Genomic DNA, 23,283 nt, shown 5'->3' with positions numbered 1-23,283 from the left:
TAAATTCTGTGACTCTCATGACTTCTCCGTATTTCATTTGTGTTTGGTTTCAAACCACCCGAGATTTGGACTCCAAAAGCCCAATTACATTAGCCAGTGAGCCTTACACTGTGTATTCCACCTCATTTCATTGCTGCCACATTCCTCAGCTTTTCTTCTCTTTATATTTCACAGTGAGACTGCAGTGAATAATAATAATAATCCTTGTGTTCGATGTAGCACCTTATCACCGTTGAAAGATCTCATAGGATTTACTGTAAAGTGGAGTGACTGTGAATTTTGTAGGAGGACGCAGCAGCCAATTTAACCACAGCATTGCATTGAGGTGTTAGCCAAACAGAAACACCAACTAATCCATGCTGTTGTTTATACTCCAGAATGCTCCACAGACAGCAATGAAGTGAATGACCAATTTTATCTGGAGGATTATTGCCCGAGACACAGGGAGTAACTCCCTTCACATTTCGAGTAGCGCCATGGGATCTTTAATGGTCACCTTGAACAGGCAGACGGGAGCTTGCTTTAATGTCTCATCCGAAGGACGGCACCTCCAACCATGCAACACCCCCACCTCAGGTCTGCATTGGAGTGTCAGCTTAGGCTATCAAGTCCTGATGTGGGGACTTTCTGAGTTAAAGGACAACAAATATGGAGGGTACAAAGGCGAAACATATGTGAATTCACATCTCAAAGAGTTCATGTTTCTAACAACGTCTCTGCCTTGTTATAAAAGTGAATACAGTATGTGTAAGCCCAGCACTATTGCGCAATGACAATGATTATTTTATACAGTGCTGAAATGCGTGGCACTGTGAAAATGTAAGTATCTGCTCATTGTGATGCTTTTTAAGAACTAATCAAACGTTCACAAAAAATACCAAAATAGCTTATTCATTCCACACTTGAATTGCTATGATTCGGTTACATTTGATGTTGAAGCCCATGACAAACACTCAGTGATTAAATAAACCTGGCCCGCGTTGGAGTGAACTTTATGCTGACACATTTCATCATTCCTAATTTTTAAATATAAGGAGCTGTGGCGTGATTTGTCATTCAGTCAATTTTCTCCAAATTGTGTTTGCTAAGGGGAAAAATATAGAAAGCCGGGTGGGAGTTAATGTAATTGAGGAAGGAAACAGATGTTACGCCTGTCAGCTGCTTGTACTGATTCCCGGGAATAATGGCAGAGAAAATAAACTGCACAAGATCTGAAACCACTCTGTTCGGCTCAGTCAGACAAGATACAAAGCTTGCTTTGAACTGTGGCATTTCGTCCTTTTTGGTTTATTCCATAACCTTTTCTCATCTCTTCGTGGCCTTTTCAAACCCACCTGGTTTCCTTCCAAGTTAGAACCGTAGATATTTACAGCTCACAACGAGACTATTCTGCCCACTGCCCCTCTGCTGGTGGCTTTCCAAAAGAGCTATTCATTTAGTCTCATTCTGCCACTTCCCCCAAACACACACACGTTTATATTTTACATTTTCAGATATTTATCTATCGGCCTGGCTCACTCTTGCGTCTGAGTCAGAAGGTCATGGGTTCAAACCCCACATGGGGATTTGAATCACAGCCACCCCATTGCAGTGCTGGGGGAGGATGTTGCGTTATCAGAGGTGTCGTCCTTTGGATCCTGAGGTCCCGTCTGCCTGTTCAGGTTGATGTTAAAGATCCCATAGCACTATTAATAATAATAATAATAATAATAATCCTTGCATTTGATATAGCGCTTTTCACGTCGGGAGGACGTCCCAAAGCGCTTCACAGAACACACTGTAAAGTGAATTGACTGTATATTTGTGGGCAAACGCGGCAGCCAATTGCGCACAAAAAGAGAAGGGAGTTTCTCCCAGTGTGCTGGCCAACACTCCCCCAAATAAAATGGATCACTCCATGGCTGTTTGTGGGACACCGCTGTGCACAAACTGGCTGCCACGTTTCACCCACAAAATCTAGTCAATCCACTTTGCAGTATATACTGTGAAGCGCTTTGAGATGTCTCGATGACGTGATAAGGCACTATATCAAATGTAAAGATTTTTAAAAATTATTATTAAGACTATGTATTTAAGACTAAGATCGTGAGAAATTTCAGGACTCCTCTTATTTAGTCCCCTCAGATATTACACTGTCACGTGACATATAAAAATAATCTTCATATGAATGGGAGAAAGTAAATTACCCAACCTAAGGTAAGGTACTGTGAACACATAATCCTGAATTTTATGATGTGCTTCAGTGACGCATCTGCTGTGAGACATTGTGGAGCACAGAACCCAGTATCTTGAACAATTGAGCAATTCCAGTGACCGCACAGATAACAATTTAAGGAAATCTGATATAATTCAATAGAATATACTTTGCCTTGAAGCTTCACACTGCATTGATGTTTCATGACATTGCATCACATTGATCTAATACAATGTTCTTTACTTCATGGTATCACATTCACCTGTATGTTATATTTTGTAGAACTACATTAATCTAAGCCAGTATGTTTTACATTATGATGCTACATTAAGCTGAAATAGTGTGTTATATTGCAAGGTGCAATGTTATCTATAAGGGTATTTTATGCATTATGGTGTGAAACTGATCAGAATGTTACAAATTTCTGATAATAACGTGTGTTTAACAGTATGTTATACTTTATGATGTAATATTAATCTATAACAGTATTCTATGCTTTATTCTATGTTGATCTAGAACAGTATACAATACAATACAAAATTACATTTGTATTCCACGTCGGGAGGATGTCCCATGGCACTGGGTTTCTGTTATATTATGGCTTTGTTGTACTATTGTGATCTAGAAGACTATAATAATAATCTTTGCATTTGACATAGGACTTTTCATGTCTTCTAGATGTCTCAAAGTGCTTCACAGAATTTACTGTAAAGTGAATTGACTGTATATTTGTGGGCAAAACACGGCAGCCAATTGCGCACAGCAGTGTCCCACAAACAGTCGTGGATTGACAGACCAATTTATTATTTTTATTTTATTTATTTTTATTTTTTGAGGGATTATTATCAGGCGTGTGGAGTAAGGAAACTTGCCCAAGATTTCACCCTGCCAGGAATCGAACCCAGGTCTCTCGCTTGCAAGACGAGTGCTCTAACCACTGAGCTACAGGACTCCACAGATGTTGATTCAATGGCGCTTTGTTGATCTAGACCAGCGTGCTATTTAATATAAGTTGACTAAGAACAACACATTATGGTATATGACACACTGATCTACAGTAATATGTTATGTTTCATACTACTATGATCTAGAAGACTACAGTATGCTTTTTGATCCTCAATTGCTCAAGATGAGTACATCAGGTTTAATTGTGTCACATTTAGTTTTGCCTTGAAGCTTAGGCAGGGGTGTTAGGCAAAGGTATTAGGCAAAGCTTAGTAGGCTGTGCATTGGGGATATTGCTGGAGTTTTACCAACTAAATGCAGGATCTGGCATCGGGAGAAAATGAAAATCGGGTCCGAGATTTCATAAATCTTTGAATTCAATGAAAGAATGAGCGTCAGGCACTCGATTTTTCCAGTGATTGCATAAAAATTTAGAAACACTTTTGTTTTCCAAATAGCTGATGCAGCAGCAAGCCACGATAATGGCCTCGGTCGCCCAGGGAGGCTACCTGAACCCAATGGCAGCGTTTGCGGCAGCACAGATGCAACAGATGGCAGCCTTGAACATGAACGGATTGGCAGCTGCCCCAATGACCCCAACATCAGGTAAGTGAAGCATCGTAGGGACATAGAATCAACATGAAAGTATCATTAACACTTGCCCCTGGGAGGTAGCCATCTTTCCCAGGCAGTGGGGAAAGTTCATAGTTAAAAAGGAAAGTCACAGTTTTGCAAGTCGATCAGGTGCTGTGGTTTCCAATCCAAATGGAACACTGATATAACACCAGGTTACTGAGGGAAATGCAAGAGGAACATAGGAACAGGAGTAGGCCATTCAGCCCCTGGAGCCTGTTTCACCATTCTATTAGATCATGGCTGATCTGTACCTCAACTTCATTTACCCACCTTTGCCCCATATCCCTTGATACCCATCCCATACCTAAGAAAAATCTACTCAGTCTTGAAAATTTGAATGGATCCAGCATCCACAGCCATTTGGGGAAGAGTGTTCCAGATTTCCACTATTGGTGTGAGCTGGCTGCTTCAGTGTTTTATAAACTATCCGCATTTTAGTCCGTAGAAAGTAAAAAGAACACAGCTTTTCACTCATTGCTTAAGGAGCATCCGAGCAAAACAACTGTGAGTTCCACGAGTTCCTCCTGATGTGAAAGGCGCTTTATAAATGGAATCTTGTTGCATGCATGGAAATTTTCCTGTGTCTGGAATTGCCTTTGACACCCCAAGAATGCACCTAGCTCACCTAAACCCAGTAATATTAGGCAAGGATTAGCAGGAGCTTTGGGACCTCTGCATCCCAGACTGTGCGTGGGGATATTGCTGGAGTTTCACCATCTAAAACCATCCATCTTCCCGTCAAACACCATCAACCTGCTGAAAATCCCCTGCGGAAGTAGCTCATGTTGAAGTTGGAAGTAGATCCCACGGGTCGACACAATGTACTGGCCCCTGGAAGGAGTCCTCGTTTACTCTACCAGATAATTTTTAAAGCCTGGCTCAGTTGGTAACACTCTTGGCTCTGAGTCAGAAAGTTGTGGGTTCAAGCGCCGTATCAGGACTTTGAATTCTCAGTCTAAGCTGACACTGAAGTGCAGTGCTGGGTTTGTTGGAGGTCCTTCGGATGAGATGTTAAACAAAGGGCCTGTCTGCCTGTTTAGATACACATTAGTAGACATTGGTACGATTCAAAAAAAATTCTCCCAGTGACCCAACCAACAACATTCAGATAATATTAATGATTCATTTCATGACTGTTTTGGGGACATTGATATAGACAAATTGGCTGCCATGCTTACCCACAAATACACAGCCACTCCACTTTACAGTAAATCCAGTGAAGCACCTTGAGGTGTCTCGACAATGTGATCAGGATGCAAGGATTATGATTGGATTATGATTGTTATAAGATGTCCGTGAGCATGTGTCAGCCTGGCTCAATGGTAGAACTCTCGTCCCTGAGCCAGAAAGTCATGGGTTCAATCCCTAAATCTGGACTTGAAACCACATAGTGTAACCTGACACTCCAATTTAGTGCTGGGGGGCTGTTGCATTGTCAGAGGTGCCGTTCTTCCAATGAAATATTAAACTGAGGTCCCATCTGCCTGTTCAGGTGGACATTAAAGAATACTGGCCAACGAATCCCCCAAATAAAATTGGTCCATTCACTCCATGGCTCTTTGTGCAAACTGGTTGATGTGCTTTGCCCACAAAATACACAGTCAATCCTTTTTATAGTGAAACACTTTGTGAGACGTCTCGACGACATGATAAGGCTCTATTTCGAATGGAAGGATTAATCTTATTGTTAAAAAAAGAAACAAAATTTTTGCTAAGCAGCATGTTCAGAAACGACGCTGTCCAAAATGTAGCCATAGTTGGAGATTTTTTTTCAATTAAAAAAAGTAAATATTCTTACAAGTTTGACCTAAAAAGATAATTACCCTGTATGAAGTGGAGCTGGCTAATGAATAAGTATGCATTTAGGTTGTCACTTACATTATTTAAATGCCTCCAAAGTAGTACTTATTTTTTTGCTTCTATGGCGTCCGTACTTTTACAGCATGTGCGAGTCTTAATTATCGCAAGATGTGCTCTGTGCTTAACGCAATCATGTCTGATGCCAACTCATCTGCAGTCGAAAGGACTTTAATAACATCCTGCGTGAAGCCAAGAGTGAATGTGCCATCGAAATGAGGTGCTTTCCGTCTGACTGACAGAGTGCTCAATCAGCAGATGGTTAAAAGAAAAAAACTGGCAAAACTTCAAGCTGCTGTGAACAGCAAAGTAATATCAGATTTCTTTTTAAGTATATCTCTCCCCCCTTCCCTCCCCCCACCCTTCCAGCCAGAGGAGTAACTTCTAATGATATTGTCTGAGGAAATCATTGCATTGGATTTTCGAGTCGCTATTAATCAGGCGGATGAGAACTCAGTTTAATGTCTCATCTGGAGTCCAGCATCAACAGAGATCACGACAGAGAAAGAGAGAGAGAAAGAGAGAGGAGGGGTTGAGTTTCGGACGGGCTGGAAGGGAGGGGGGAGTGGGTGGAACAACAAAATAAGGAAAACATTTCCAAAAAGAAAGATTAAAACAAATACATTTACAGGAGCAAGTCAATGCCGTTAGATTATCCTGCAGTAACATGGGCTGCAGATGTACCTGCTATTGGGGTCATGCATATTTTATGAACGAGCTGTTTAACCCACCATTGGAATGGCACTCAGCCTTTGTTGTGGACTAGAACACATATACTTTTGTGGGTCACAGCAAGACCTCATGTGGATTTGATGCTCAAATTTGCTCAAGGCCTGAAGAAGGCTTTAGAATTACGGTATAATAATAACGACAATATTAATCATAATAATAAAAATACATCGTCTTATCATGACGGAACGACCTGTTTAACATTTTAAGGAATTTGAAAAATTCTTAAGTTCAATCTTTATTTCAGTCTCAATTCAGTCATTATGCCCTCAACTCTGGAACTGTCTGCCTCCATGCCTCTATCCCTCCACCTCACCCCGTCTCTATCTGTCTTCAAATCCCACCTTAAAACCACAAGAATGGTAATTCCCCCTCCACCCCCCTTTCAACTCCCACCACTGTGAAGCGCTCCAAGACGTTATTGTATTTGCAGTAAATCCAGGTTGTGTTGTTGCGAATTTGGCTCAGGCGATTTTCTACAGCTCAAGACCTATCTTTTTGACCGCTCTTTCAGTCATCTTTCCCCACCCCATTCCTCTTGGCTCCTGTCCCCAGCTGGGGTGCCCAGTCTCTTCTCCTTTGGGATGTCATCCTGACATTTAAAAGCACTGTATAAATGTAAAATTGTATTGTATTGTATTGTGTTGCGTTGTGCTGTAAAGGACAGACCAGCAGCCACTGGTAACATTGAAGAGTTCTGCTTCACCCAGTTTGACTGTGAGATGGTGACTGTGAGATGATGACTGTGAGATGGTGTGAGATGGTGACAGTGAGATGGTGATTGTGAAATAGTGACTGAGGTGGCGACTGTGAGATGGTGACTGTGAGATGGTGACTGTGAGATAGTGACTGTGAGATGGTGACTGAGATGGTGACTGAGATGGTGACTGTGAGATAGTGACAGTGAGGTGGTGACTGTGAGATAGTGACTGAGATAGTGACTGAGATGGTGACTGAGATGGTGACTGTGAGATAGTGACAGTGAGATGGTGACTGTGAGATAGTGACTGAGATAGTGACTGAGAAGGTGACTGTGAGATAGTGACTGAGATAGTGACTGTGAGATAGTGACTAAGATAGTGACTGAGATGGTGACTGTGAGATAGTGACAGTGAGATGGTGACTGTGAGATAGTGACTGAGATGGTGACTGTGAGATAGTGACAATGAGATGGTGACTGTGAGATAGTGACTAAGATAGTGACTGAGATGGTGACTGTGAGATGATGACTGTCAGGTGCTGACTGTCAGGTGGTGACTGAGATGGTGACTGTGAGATGGTGACTGTGAGATAGTGACTGAGATAGTGACTGTCGGATGGTGACTGTGAGATGGTGACTGTGAGATAGTGACTGAGATAGTGACTGTCAGATGTGACCTGCTGTGTATGTGTTTCAGGCGGAAGCACGCCTCCCGGTATCACGGCACCAGCTGTGCCGAGCATCCCGTCTTCGATCGGAGTGAATGGTTTCACTGGCCTCCCACCCCAGGCTAATGGGCAACCAACAGCCGAAGCCGTCTTTGCCAACGGGATCCATCCTTACCCAGGTACACACTGGCCCGGTTCATGTCAATAACAATGGAGGAGGGAGGGTGGGAGGGAAGGAGGGAGGGGGGGAAACAGGGGAGAGAGTGGAAGGGAAGGGAAGTGAGGTATTACTGCTCAATCTTAACTAATGCTGAGGTGAACTTCCAAAACCCTGAATTTCAACACAATATTATACAGATTTACATTTATATATAGCGGCTTTCATGTCAAGAGGACGTCCCAAGGCGCTTAATGATAATGGCTTGGCACCCGAGCTGAGGGGAGGTTGGGACCTGAGTGGGGGGGGTGGGTGGGGGGGGAGGAAAGATGACTGAAAGTGTGGTCATAGAGTCAGATCTTGGGAAGAACCTTGAATGAGGTTAGGGATAGAGTGAGTCAGACGGACTCCAGGATGGAGCCCCAGAGATCGGGGGCAGATGATAATAATAATAATAATAATAATCCTTACATTTGAATTAGCAGTTCATCATGTGTTAAAGCATTTCACAGAATATATAGTAAAGTGAATTGACTGTGTATTTTGTGGGCAAAAATATACAGTGGTCTCTCAGTCCCTCAAATGGTAGGGTGGGGGGCACAAAGCAGGCAGGAGAAGGGACCGGCCAGGTCGGTAAGGTTTGAGGAAGTCGTAGAGGGATGAGGAGTGGGGGATGGCAACGAACATGAGTGATTTAAGATTGAGAGCGAAGGTGTGGTGGTGGAGTCCTGTAGCTCAGTGGTTAGAGCACTCGCTTTGCAAGTGAGAGACCTGAATTCAATTCCCGGCAGAGGGCGAAACCTTGGGCCAGTTTCCTTACTCCACACTCCTAATAATAATCCTTCCAAAACCAAAAACAATAATAAATTGGTCATTTTCAATCTACGACTGTTTGTGGGACATTGCTGTGCGCAATTGGCTGCCGCGTTCGCCCACAAATATACAGTCAATTCACTTTACAGTGTGTTCTGTGAAGCGCTTTGGGACGTCCTCCCGACGTGAAAAGCGCTATATCAAATGCAAGGATTATTATTATTATTATTATTAAAGAGCTGCGAAGACAATCAGTATTCATGGCAGGTGATTTTCTCTCTGTCGATAACATAGCAGTTATGCCAGCTGAGCACTTTGCGAAGCTCATTGGAAATCTCATGAAATAGAGCGTGTCAGACATGAGGAAAGCAGGCATGTTAGTATAAGCAGGGGTTGGTATTGTGAGGTGAAGTACTTCTTAGGGTGCAGTACAGAGCAGTCTGCAGCAACCCATGGCACTGCCTGTCCCGTGAGCGTTTGATGCCCATGTGGGAATGTTTTCCATTCCCAGCAGGGGTCTCAGAGAGATGGGGGGCGTGGTGGGGGTGGAGAAAAAGATTTATTTTAGTAATCAAGGAATGAACGCATAAATTTCGATACAGACCTTCTCTTTCAGACAAGCAGGTCAGCTCAGTTTATGTGTCAGAGCAGCTCAATGCACAATGGGTCAGCTGGTCCTCTTCTGGTAGATGTTCAAGATTCCTTGGCAGAGTTCTCTCCAGTGTACTGGCCAAAGTTTTTTCCTCATCCAAGCTCACATGTAAATGGGTACAATTTGGTCATTCATCATTGCTGTTTGTGGGATGCTGCCAGCGGAGATCAGAGATGCTCCTGTGCTGGCCGATATAACACCTTCTTCAAAACAACTTCAAAAGTAACAAATTGTGTGAAGTGCCCTGAGACCTTTCAAAGTTCCCCTTTCATGACTCAGAGCTCAAATTCCAGGCTGACACTCCAGTGCAGCACTAGAGGAGTGCCTCACTGTCAAAGGTGCCGTCCTTTGGTTGAGACCTTAATCCAAGGTCCCATCCACTTGTTCAGGTGGATGTTAAAGATCCCATTGATTGTGTTCTAAAAGTGAAGAGAGTTTCTCCCTGTGACTTAGCCAACAATCTTCCAAATAAATTTGAACAGGCTCCCTAGAGAGACGGTAGAAGCAGAAAGTGTCAATTCTTTCAAGAATAAATTGGATAGATAGATAGATAGGAAATAATATCTCGGGATACAGTATATAGTTTGGGACATGACGTGATTGCCAGGATGCTGGAAGGCAAACTTGATGGACCTCGGTCTTCTTTCCCCGAGCGAATTCTTATGTTCTAAGAGATCTTTGTCTCAAAACACTTTACAAAAGGTGAGCATAGAAGCTAGCGATTTAAAAACTATAGTTATTAATCCTCCCACTTGGTATAGCATCTTATGTTATCAAAACGACTCATAGCACTTCACAGGATTTGTATTGTAAAGTGTAGTGACTGTATATTTTGTAGGCCAACACGACAAACCAACTTGCAAACAGCAGTGTCCCACAAACAGCCACAAAGTGAAAGATTGATTTTATCAGGGGGATTGTTGGCCAGAAACCCAAGAGAAACCCGCTTCTCTTTTTGTTTAGTGCCATGGGATGTTTAACACTCATCTGAACAGGTTTAAGGTCTCACTCGAACCACGGCAACTCCAACAATTCAGCGCACACCCAGAATTGTATTGGAATGTCAGCGCTCAGCCATCTGACTCAGAAGTGAGAGTGCTGCCAACTGAGCCAGCTGACACTAAAGACACGGTGAAGGAAATTCACCTTTAGGCGTTTTTGGACAGCAAGGAGAGAGGTAACCAGACCAAGGTAGCCAGAATAGGCATGGTAATTGCATCAGAAGAAAATTACAGAATTTATTTTTAAAAGTAACAGAAAAAAATCCGAGAAGGTTAGATTGCAATGTGCATGGAGTTCCAATGGAGATGGATTGAACTGTTATCTTCATGTGGAACTTTAACTTTGCAAAATAATGTTCTCCTGCTCTATACTGGCAAATTACAAAAAAATGAAGAAACGCAACAGATTGAAGCAAAACAGAAAGTCTTGCGACTTTTGGCTTTGCGCTATAGCACAGGGCAGCCCAGTTACAATGAGCCCAGTTGAGCTTGGGTTCACTTGAGGTATGGTCTACTGTGAACACACACGATGCCAGAAGCGTAGTACACCTAGCTTCCCGCACTGATTGGCTAAAAAATGTCTGACTTCCGGGTTGTCAGGTTGCCACTGATGTCATTTCCTCAGTGCCTTGCACAGGAAGCATCGCTGATACGTCCTGCGCGCTGTGATTGCACTATTATTCATTATAACATGGTCTCTGAGATATTCGATGAAGGCCATATTATACTAGCGTTGCCCTGTATAAAGCAGCATGAGCCACACACAGAATTTAAGAACTGCATCTTTTTCACTTCAAAAATAGAACGTTGAAAGAAATTTCCTTTCAATGAACGCAACTTCAAACCCATGATGAAATTACACTTATTTATAGAGTGCAAAGAACACAAATTAAGATTTACTTGGTGGCATTTTGTTATTTAAAATGACTTGGAGCCATTATACGTGGAGCAAGGAATGTCTGGCAGTGAGTAATGGGGATTGAATTAAATTGGGAGATTCAAGTCGCTTCACAAGGAGGTTGTCATCCAAGATTAAATTAAAGCCTTTCACCTCGCTCTGTGCCAACTATAGTTTATAATATATGTTGCGGTTCCCTATAAAAATGAAAGCGTGATAATAGCAGATAAAGTGAAGGTGAACGACTTTGAGAGAAAGCGAGAGAAAGCCTGGGAGAGGGTGATGTGATCGCATCATTGCAGATCAGCACAGGGTCTTGATTTCCCAGGAGGTGAAGTAAAGAAACATTCTTGCCTAAACAAAGCAAGCAGGATGCTGGGCAACATTACTGATCATTACTGATGAGTTTAGCTCATGAACTGAGTCATCTTGCTGAAGCTGTGCAGGGCTCTGATCAGGACACACATGCACCATTTTGAATCGTTCCTTGCACTGTGGCATTTAGGGGCTAAAGCGAGGGGCAATACAGAGCACAGTGACAAGGTTGATCCCCAATGTTTGAAGCGTGAATTTTAAGGAATGTTCAGATAATGTAGGGCATTTTAACGACAACAAATTACATTTGCATAGTGCCTTTCACATCAGGAGTACATCCCAAGGTGCTTGATATTCAGGGACTTGGACCTGAACTGGGGGTTGGATCAAGAGGTGTGGAGGCAAGGAGGGTAGGGATAGGAGGGTTACCAAACAGGAGGGTCTTGAGACGGGCCTTGAAAGAGGCAAGGGAGCGAGTGAGGCGAAGAGACTTGGGATGGAGTTCCAAAGGGTGGGGGTAAAAAGGCTGAAAGCCCGACCGCTCATGGTGGGGCTGGCTGCGCAGGGGACATGGAGCAGGCCGGAGCCTGTTGAGCGGAGGGAGCAGACAGGTCTATGTGCAGTGGACAGGCTTGAAAAGAGTCATTTCAGTGGAGATCTTACAGAGGCATGTAACAAGCCGAAGGGGACAGAGAACATAAACCCAAATACTTTCAGATAAAGACAAAGGCAACGGGACAAGATGGCATAACTTCAATTGCTAAAGGATAATTGTAGGACACACACCAGAAAGTGTAGTATCTCATTACACAGAGGGTACCAAAAAACTGGAATAGGTTACCAAGAAGGATGGTCAAGGCCAACAGGACACTAGGCTTATTTAAGAAACAGGTTGATGTAATGGGAAAAGAATAGGATCAGTGTTCTGGAAGGATTTGTTGAAATGGGCAAAGGGCCTTCTTTACTCTCACTTCTCCCCTAACCTCCAGAATTCCAAAGCGATATCTCATTGTGAATCAGATACATTGCTTGGACCTCTATTCCCCTATCCAAATCAGAATTCTTAACCATGTCTTCTGCAGTCCCCTGGGTTTGCTAGTCGTCTTATGTGGTCCAAACATTTCAAAACACTTCACAGGATTTTTGCTGTAAAGTGTAGTGACTATGTATTTTGTAGGCAAACACGACAAACCAATTTGCCCACAGCAGTGTCCCACAAAAAGTCCACAAAGTGAATGATTGATTTTATCTGGGGAATTGTTGGTAAGGACACCAGGAGAAGCTCCTTTTTTTGAGGTAGGGGGGATTTATAGGCAATGCTCTATGATGATATTCTTGAGGCTATAACTGTAAAATGTCAAGCTTCAGAACTGGGAGCTTGATGGTAGCACAAAAAATATAGCAGAATGATGTGTCGTTTCCCCAGAGTTGACATCTCATAGAATCATAGAATCATAGAATCGTACAGCACAAAAGAGGCCATTCGGCCCATCGAGTTTGTGCCGGCTCTTTGAATAGAGCAATTAGTGTCAGTCCCACTCCCATAACATAATATAACATAACATGTAGGAGCAGGAGCAGGCCATTCGGCCCTTCGAGCCTGCCTCACCATTCAATCATGGCTGATCTTCTAATCTAACTCCAGCTAATAACTTGACCCTGCCTTATCCCCATATCCCTTAATCCCTTTTGCAATAAGAAATCTATCTCCCCAGCCCTTTCCCCATAACCCTGCAAACCCGTCTTCCTCAAATACCCGTCCACCGCGTTTTTAAAAGTAGTTATCGAATCGGCCTCCACCACCCTTTCAGGCAATGCGTTCCAGATTCAAACAACTCGCTGCATAAAAAAATTTCTTCTCACCTCCCCTCTGCTTCTTTTAGAGTCTATTTTGAATCTGTGACCTCGAGTCACCGACACACCCACCAGTGGCAACTGTTTATCCCTTTCTAACCTATCAAATCCCCTCATGATTTTGAAGACCTCTATTAGGTCTCCTCGTAACCTTCTCTGCTCCAATGAGAATAATCCCGGCCTCTCTAGCCTTTCCTCATAATCAAGGTCCCTCATTCCTGGTACCATCCTCGTAAATCTCATCTGCACCCTTTCCAATAAATTGCCTATGAATTTTTTTTTTTAAAAATGACATCTTTTGTTTACTACCAGTGCTATTCTTGTTCAGGCTATTACTCCCATTTCGGTATCAGATCTGTAATCGTTGCTGAGTGCAGACTGCACATGTGTTTTAGAATTTAATGAAGCAAGCAGTTCTCAAAGGGTTTCTTGTTCCCTCCATACAATTTACATTGATATAGAACCTTTCACCTTGGGAGGATATCTTGAATATAGAAACATAGGAACAGGAGTAGGCCATTCAGACGCTCAAGCCTGTTCTGCTATTCTATTATATCATGGTTGATCTGTACCTCAATTCCAATTACAGCCCTTCACATTGCTAGCGGGGCACTCAAGCTGGGGGAGGCAAAAGCTGATGACATCTTTCACTTACTCCGAGAGCCAATCTTGTTCACTGTACTGTTCAAGAGATGGGAGTGAAAGGAAGCCTTCTCTGAGCAGTCACTTGTCCAGTACAGCAACCCTATCACTGAACTATGTCTGTACTTTCATTAAAACAGCAGGACAAAGTAGTCAGAATTAACCCACTTATTGGTATGGATTCAGCATAAAAAATGGCAGGGTGGAATATTTACTGAATGGAAGTATACTTGAGGTGCCGGAAAGATTCTTGAGGCAAAATCCATAGAGATGTTTAAAAACAGCAACTTTAATTTATATTGAGCTTTTCATGCAGAATAGCATCGTGTAGCACTAAACAATGGCATAGTTTGATGCTGAACTGGGGAGTTAAATATAGGCACAATCAGAAGACAGGCAAAGAGGAGTCAAGGCAGTGCGGTTGAGAGTAAACTATGTTTCGAGAGAGATAGACAAATAGTTGAGTAGTAGAGATATTATAATTCTTGCGTTTGATAGAGCACCTTATCATGTCATCAAGATGTCTCAAAGTGTTGCACACAATTTGCTGTAAAGTGCAGTAGTGACTGTATTTGTAGACCAAAGCAGCAGTCAATTTCCATCCAGCAATGTCCCAGAAACAGCCATGAAGTGAAATACTAATTTTATCTGGGGAATTGTTGGCCAGGACACAGGAGAAACTCCCTCCTCTATTTGAATAACCTAAACAAGCCAACTTGGTTTAACATCTCAGCCGATGCAGCATACCCCCAGGAAAGCACTGGAGTGCCATGTAAGACTGTGAGTTCAAAGTCCCAACTTGGGGTTTTATGGACATGTCACTAAAATAATATATTACAAAATACAATACTAATTTACATTTATATAGCAACTTTCATCTCAGAGGACATCACAAAATGCTGACCATCAGTAAAATAATACGAGGTAGTTAAGAAAGTGAAGCAAAATGTTGGGATGTGTAACTAAAGGTGTAAAGTATGAATTGAGAACAGTGATACTAAAATTAGAATGAATAGATAAAAGCAGTATACTCTGAGCTGGGTAAGTCTTGGAGGTGTGTGAATGGGCCCGATTCCCCCACCTAGTGAATTAATTTCTCTGTTTGTTTTGTCTTATCTTTGTAAGTTGATGTGGCGTATTCCAACTTAAGAATGTTTAGGAAGTGTGAAAAAACAGAGAAAAAAGTGTGGAAAAAATATAGGTAGTTACCAGCAGGGGTTCAATATTTCACAAACCTTGCTGAATCGTGTTGCAATTATCATGATTTAGACAGCTCCATCTCTCATTATTTTACTAACCAATTCCATTTTTCCTTCTATTTTTTCTATAACAACCACTCGCATGTGTACAGCGTCTTTCATGTAAGATGGGCTTGTCAAAGCAATTTACAGAGACAATAGGGATCTGTGAACAGAGAAGGAAGGAGAGGAGATATTGAGGATTTTCACTGACGTCAGAGTCTATGAGAGAGATAGTTTTGTAGACAGAGAGAGAAGGCGCAAGGCAAAGGGATTTGGGGAGTGAGTACCAGAGAATTCCACAATTAAATGTGTCCTTTGATTTCCACCCAAACATTTTAAAGACACATGAACAATTTGTGAAATGATAGGCAGCTAAATAGTGAAAACGATAATAATAATAATAATAATAATAATATTAATATTAATAATAATAATCCTTGCATTTGATATAGTGCCTTTCACGTTGGGAGGATGTCTCAAAGTGCTTCACAGGATATAATGCAATGAGTAGCAACTATGTGTTTTGTAGGACAGCACCGCAGCCAATTTGCGCAGAGCAATTTCGAACAAACAGCCATGAAGTGAGGTGACCAATTTTATCTGAGGCAATTGTTGCTTAGGACACCAGAAGAAACTCCCTTCTGTCTTTCACGGGATCTTTAACGTTCACTTGAGCAGGTAGACGGGACCTCAATTTAACACCACATCCGGAGGATGGCACCTCCGAAAATGCAGCAGTCTCCCTGCTCTGCCTAGAAACAAATGTGGAGGCTTGAACCGAAAACCTTCTGCCTCTCGGAGGCGAGAGAGCTACCAACTGAGGCCAGGTTGACGTACGAATATAGCATCAACTCAAAGAGTTGTCTCGTCATTTCTCTATTGGCTCTTCCTTTGTAATAGTATCTTGTGCAGACCTTGAATAATCAGGACTTGTTAGACAAAGGATCCAGAGAATCTTTTTGCTGGGGAGTGAGTATGTGTGTGTGTGAGGGGGGGGTGTTGGACAGACAGAGAGGGGAAGGAGGGAGGGAAAGGACCATAAATCTAAGAAAATCATATTCGGCTCATCTGTTATACTCAGCGAGTCTCTCTCAGCTACAAAGGGACAACTAATTCAGTCTCTTTAAGTGCTGCATGTAATGAAGGATATTGCTCAGACCCTGCATTTGGAGCCTGTAAGCCTGTAATGAATGGGGTCATTAAGATGGTTCTGTGAAGTTCACTCAACAAAGCCATTAGTCCACCAGAGTGGGACACTCTGAAAATGAGATATCCTGTCCCACGGGGGCCTGACAAAGTATTTTTCAGGTGTTTCTCTCTCTCTCTCTCTCTCTCTCTCTCTCTCTCTCCCTGGATTTCTCTCTCTCTCTCTCACTCGCGCTGTTCCACACCCCCACCACCCCTTCCCTCTCTGGGTTTCTCTCTCGCTCCCTAAGTTTCTCTCCCTCTCCGTCTCTCACTGAGTTTTTCTCTTTCTCTCTCTCTTCCACAAAATATACAACTTACAGTATATGAGACATCTTGAAGAAATGATAAGACACCATATCAAATGCAAGGATCATTATTTGTTATTTTATTTCGCTCTCCTACCCTCTCTCACCAGGTTTCTCTCTCTCCTCCCCTTTCTCACTGTGTTTCCCTCTCTCTGAACTACCTCTTGCCAATCTGGTCAAGATGCAAGATTTTCTTTCTTTTCAGAGAAGTGCCATTACCCTTGCCTTAAAAATTCACAAGAATCGGGTTCTCTTTTTGCCTACGTCCCTCTCTCACATGTAACATCCGTTTCCTCATAAGATGCTCTGTTTCCATGAATGTCACTTTTCGCAGAAAGACAACAAATCAGGCAGTGGTGGGTGGGTGGGCTTGTGGCTGCTTGGTTACCTTGTAACCCTGTCCCCTAATGACCTTACCTCCCGGGAGTTTATACAGTTCCCTGTTGAATGGTGATTCCATGAATAGCCACTTGTTTGTTGCTTGGCAGACAACCACGAGCCCAGTGCCATTCATTCAGAGCTCCCAACTTCCATGTATGCCATCCTCTTCCTCTTCCTCTTCCCCCGCCGGCATCCTCACCAGTTGTGAAATCGAACCTCATTGCGATGTCTCCGATAATTGGAGAATCACAGAAGGAAGCCCATCCAGGTTAAACTGTTGGTAGCTCCTCGTCTACAGCCACCGACACTGGGATCCGTTTATAAAGCAGCTCAATGCTGTGATGGAGAGCCGTTAGGGTGGGTGTTCTGGAAGGATGAGATCTGATGAGCCAAAGGGCCTTCTTCATCCAAACCAATCTTGTGAAGCCCTCGTCTCCTGGTCGAACTTGTTTTTTTTCAGAAACTCCTTGTTTCCCCTTCCTCATGTATTCTACAGCCCACTAAAACGCAACCTGGGTGTCACCTTAATCACTCGGATGGTTTTAGGTAAGCGGGATGGATCCCTCCAGGAAGAGAGTGCGCATTCCATTCCAACAATCTTATCTCTGGAATTTCCATGTGTAGGTGGGATGGATGGAAATCTCAGTTTGCTTTGGGTGTTCTTAAGCACCGTGATGGGTTTTCCGCATGTGTCAGAAATCCGGGTGATCAAAAAAAACACAAGTTACCCCTCCCTCCCACCCCCTTGCTCTTTCCATCCTTGGTGGTACCCTGCACTGTTTTTTTCAGTCAAGGACAAAATTCAGTAACTCTTAAGACTCTTTTTGTTATTTAAACCAACAGCTCGATGCTGCGATGGGGAAGACAATGGAGTGGGTATTCTAAAAGGGTGAGATCAGATGGGAACGTAGGAATATAGAAATTGTTAGATGAAAAAAGACCAAGGTCCATTTAATCCAACTTCTACCATCCTGGTGGTTGCATGCAACAGTAATAGAGATGTTGATTACAATTAATTTTGTATAGATTAGTCTACCAACGCAGTAGAACACTTTGAGAACCTTAGATCCAAAGTTGCCTAGTTCTTCCAAGCATTCTACTTGTCATGTCTCAAATTACTCGTATACTGTCTCTCCAAATATAATTTTCCAAAAGAATCAATCTAATTTGCTTTTCAATGAAATTACACTATCGATGGCCCAAAGGGCCTTCTTCACCCAAACTGATCTCTTCCTCTATACATATTGATAATGACACCATTATAATAATAATACTTTAATTTAATATAGCGAGTTATCACGTCATTGAGACATCTCAAAGTACTTTGTCGAATACATTGTAAAATGAATTGATTATATTTTATGGGCAGAACATGGCAGCCAATTGCATACAACAGTGTCCCACCAACAGTGGTGGATTGAGTGACCAAATTATTATTATTTATTTATTTTGAAGGGATTATTACCCCCAGAGAGCGATCTGACAATCAACTAACGACTGGGTTCCTACTTACTGCTAGGTAACTGGGCTTATTGCTAGGTCAGAGTGTGCCTGTGGAGTCCTGTAACTCAGCAGTTAGTACACTTGCCTCGTAAGCGAGAGGACCTGAGTTCGATTCCCTGTCAGGGCAAAGTGTTGGGCAAGTTTCCTTACTCCCAGCGCCTCTGTTTGTGGGACACTGCTTTGCACATTTGGCTGCCGTGTTTCACCCACAAAATATACAGTCAATTCACTTCACAGTATATTCAGTGAAGTGCTTTGAGATAAGGCGAGGATTATTATGATTATATGCTGCAAATAAATAAAATAGAACAGTAGTGTTTCCGCTTGTGGCTGCGCTGTTGCTGTTGCAGTTGCAGACAGAATTTTATTGAAAACAAAGGTAAGTGAAAGAAATATAATAACTGAGGAGGATGTGGGTTGGGTTGGGGGGTGTGGGGGAGAAGGGTTACAGTAATTCTCCAGGGGCTCTGAGCTCTTGAAGGAAATTAGACCCATCTGTAAGCTCAGCAGGATTTGACTAGAAATATTGCCTACACATCTATAAATCAAAACTATTATGTACACACAGAAGTGCTTCATCTCATAAAGTATTTGGTAATTATTCTGTGTAGAAATTAGCATAACGACTTAGTTTTAAAAAGCAGAGAAGAAAAAAAATTGCTAAGCACAATGATGTTTTTTTTTGTACCACATTTATTCAAGTCAACTTTCTTTTTTTTCGCATTACCAGCCAGAGCCGTTTGGTTTGTGATTTACAAAACCACCTACCAGAAAAAATTGATATCTCATTAGCAAATAATTTATGGTCATTTTTAATTCCTTTTGTTTTCTTGTCGAGTTGCTGTCATGGTGTTAATGTGATTTTTTTATATATATATAAATCTGGCGGATGGCGGTGGGAGGGGAGGACAGGGGAAAGGGGTAAATTCTAAAAAAATATTATTTTTGCTGCTTTTTTTTCTCTCGAACCACCGCCAGGAAGCATCAGCTTAGGGTAAAGAGGTGCTTTTTTTTCCCCCCCACATTGTTTAATTAAAGCAGTTACTCATTTCAATCGAGTCAAACTGCTGTGCGCTGCTGTTAAGTGTGGAATTGATTTTCCATAGCGTTTCCCTACGTGTATCCAGAGAATATTCGTGGTGGAGTGCATATAAATTATGCCCAAGTGCCGTAACATACAGCAGAGATGTTTTTATTTTGTTTCTTTTGTTTCTTTGTTCGATGCATTTACTATAACAGGGTAGTTTTAGACACCTCGGAGAGCCTTAGGGTAATGTGTGTATGCCGATATGAGAGTGTAGAGAGCGCGACATTGAGAACGAGAGCCCGTGGGTTGGGTTAGATCTTTCATTCGGCCCTCAATGCACTTTTTAATTATTCCGAAGGGTCGGCCCATGAGTGGTCTCCAGAGGCCAGGCAGGACGTTTCATCCGGCCCTCGATGCGCTCTTTTATTATTCACTAGAGCCGGCTCGCCAGTCCTCCCAATCGGTCAGGCGGGAGATGAAAACTCCAACCAGATGTGGCACACAGTAAGCTCCGTCTGCACGCACGGTGAGTGTCCGCTGTAAGAATACTCTTCAGAGTGCGGTCGAGTCCTGTGCCATTTTGGGCTGTTACTGCCGCTGAACCGCGTTTGTACGTTCAGCGCTCAGCATTATTATTAATAATAATAATAATCATCCTTGCATTTGGTGCAGCACCTTATCACGTCGTTCAGACGTCTCAAAGTGCTTCACGGGATATATGCTGTAAAGTGGATTGAGTACGTATTTTGTGGGCGAAAGGTGGCAACCAGTTGTGCACAACAATACCCCACAAACAGCCGCAGAGTGGAGTGACCAATTTTATTTGGAGGATTGTTGGCCAGGACACCGGGATACACACCCTTCTCTTTTCCAATCGTGCCATTGGATCCTTAACGTCCACTTAAACAGGCAGACGCCGGGGCCTTGGTTTAACATCTCATCCAGAGGACGATACCTCCAACAATGCAGCGCACCCCCAGCAATGCATTGGAGCGATGTCCCAAGGAAGGATTGTAGAGCAGGGCTTGGGTTTCGATCTCCCACCCCTCCTCAGAGAGAAGACATTCTGCTCACTGATCAAAGCGACATCCATTGGACCTTTGCCACAATTAAAAAACTTCATCAATTCGATCCCCAGATCAGAAATTTGTGTTGTTTTTCTTTCGAATTAAAAAAAACTAAATATTAATTTGTTGATATATATATACACACATAAAAAAAAATGGCTTTATTTGCCCTGACCTTTCCCTATAGCACTGGCAGGCAGTCAATGTGGAATCAGGACTCCAAGCAACTAAGCTGTCCCCTCATGCTTTTGTCATATTACCACCATAAATTTTATTTTTATTTTTGGTTTTGAATCATGATTTTATTTTAATTGTAACTTTTTTTAAACAAATCATAACATTGTTAACAAAAAGGCACGTAATGCTGCTGGGAAATGACATGAGTGAGAATTCTAGCTGAGTACATTTGGTTAAAGAGATCTTAAGACACAGCACTTTGTTTTTCCCCCCAAGTCTTGAACAGAAGAACAGTCTTTGAATCGTAACAATGTGTTTGCTTCTTAAAAATGAATATACTTAACTTGGATTATGCTCACAAGTATATGCCAATAACAACAATCCTTGCATTTGATACAGCACCTTTCACGTCAGGAGGACATCTGAAAGCACTTCACGGGATTTGTTGTAAAGTGTAGTGCCTGTGTGTATTTTGTAGACGAACGCAGTGGCCAATTATCTGCACAGCAATGTCTCACAAACAGCTGTTAAAGGGAACAACCAATTTTATCTGGGGGATTGATGGTCAGGACACGGGGAGAAACACCCTCCACTTTTTGAGTGGTGCCACAGGATCTTTGTCATCTACCTCAACTGCCATGTAGGACCTTAGTTTGAAGTCTCATCCAATGGATGGCACCTCCAGACTGACAATGCATTGCAGCACTCCCCCAGCACTGCATCGGAGTGCCAGCCCACACTGTGAGTTCAAAGTCCTGATGTGAGGCTTGAACCCATAAACCTTGTAACTCGGAGGCAAGAGGACAACCCCACTGAGGCAGGCTGACAATAAGTACGTGCGCAGTAGTTGACTTTGTCCCATCATATATCAGTTCATAGGTTAGAAGTGAGAAATTAATTGTTCTATTTATTGAATCGTTTCTATCGAGTAAACACAATCTGAGTAACGTTTCATGCAAATTATAATAATAATGATAAAAATCCTTGCATTTGGTATAGCCCCTTTTATGTCAGGAAGGTGATGGGTTTCTGCGTGTGCCAGATACCCAACTGACCAGAACAAAAATCACCTGTAACATTTAAGTGTTAAATCTTGGGGTGTGACTTACAAGTCTGGTTTTACAATCCATGTGTGAAATGTTTGAGTTGGGTTAACCACATGCAGCTGAGTGTCATTATGCAACTAATACCCAAAAGTAAAATAATCATTGGTTGATAATTTCAGAATTAAGGACCTTTTTTTAAAAAATTTCCTCTGTGTTTGCCCATGGTTAACCTGACCTACAAATTTTTGCACATGAGTTGGTGAATCACCACTACGCTCCACTTAAAAAGCCAAACCACTGTATTCGATCACTGCTTTATAATCTTTCCAACGAATCTCGTATCCCCTGATCCCAAATGGCCAGTGACATGTCCTGTAAGTGCTCCAGAACCAGTCATTAGTGCATCTATAAGCTATCTTTAATGGTCAGTTTTCATTAGATGAGAAGAGGGTATATAACTGCACCATTGAGCTCCTTAACGATAAATCTATTGAATACTTACGTAAAATTTACTCAGAGAGTCATATTGTGTGTATTTCATCTGTTTAGGTAAATCCTAAATCATATTACAGGCTGAATAGTTGCAAATTAAACTTGGAGTTTGCTCAAGATGCTTCTAGTTGCTGAACCAATTGGGTGTGTCAACAGCCAAGAACAATGCTAAGAAGGCTCTCTCTCCAACCCAGTTAGGACGTAAGGGAGATGTGTTTCGAAGGCGGGTTGCCATTAGCGGGGGTGCTCAATCCACTGTAACAGTTTTCATACTTTTGTACGAGTCGCTGAGCAGTTTCCTCCTGCCAGAATGTGTAGCTTAGGGGTGAAATTTGCGACATTTCGTAACTATCACAAGGGACATGTTATAAAATGCCACACCAGTCAGTCACCCCTTTTTTCCCTGCAGCCAGTGTCCAACTTGTTGTGGTGGTGGCACTTATTCAGAGTACAGCTAACATGCAGAATTAATCAGAAAGCTATCCTTTGTTTTATTGTTCGAGTAAAGAACTGCTTATAAGTTTCTGTGTGGCAGAAGGATTGCGTGGAGAGGGAGTAAATATTCCGGCTTGTTAAGGCACGTTGCTCGTGGTGAAGATTCTCGAGTTTTGCGGCAGAATTCGATTTGAAGAACAGCTGGTTTGCCCATATGTTACTGATCTTCAGCCCTGGGTTCCAATCACTCACAGGAGCCAAATCGCAGAGCAAAATAGCAGTGAGGTGTAACTGCAATAGACCCACATTCCTAACATCGACCTCTTTAACTTTTCTTTATAACTCCTAACTGTGTGTATA

At 42.4% G+C, this 23,283-nt stretch overlaps 1 protein-coding gene across 1 annotated transcript in view; it reads left to right on the top strand.

The window, feature by feature from the left end:
* The window catches only part of celf4 (CUGBP, Elav-like family member 4), a 536,216-nt gene that overhangs the window by 479,382 nt on the left and 33,551 nt on the right, over positions 1 to 23,283 (top strand). Inside the window, exons 7-9 of the mRNA XM_042335783.1 lie at positions 3,598 to 3,745; positions 7,759 to 7,908; positions 20,065 to 20,232. Of these exons, the coding sequence (XP_042191717.1) occupies positions 3,598 to 3,745; positions 7,759 to 7,908; positions 20,065 to 20,232 (466 nt within the window). The remainder of the gene's footprint in view (positions 1 to 3,597; positions 3,746 to 7,758; positions 7,909 to 20,064; positions 20,233 to 23,283) is intronic.

Source organism: Callorhinchus milii, unplaced genomic scaffold (assembly GCF_018977255.1).
Source record: "Callorhinchus milii isolate IMCB2004 unplaced genomic scaffold, IMCB_Cmil_1.0 Scaffold1, whole genome shotgun sequence".
Taxonomy (NCBI): Eukaryota; Metazoa; Chordata; class Chondrichthyes; order Chimaeriformes; family Callorhinchidae; genus Callorhinchus; species Callorhinchus milii.
The sequence above is the reverse complement of the archived record's forward strand: the minus strand, read 5'-3'. Positions and strand labels throughout refer to the sequence as shown.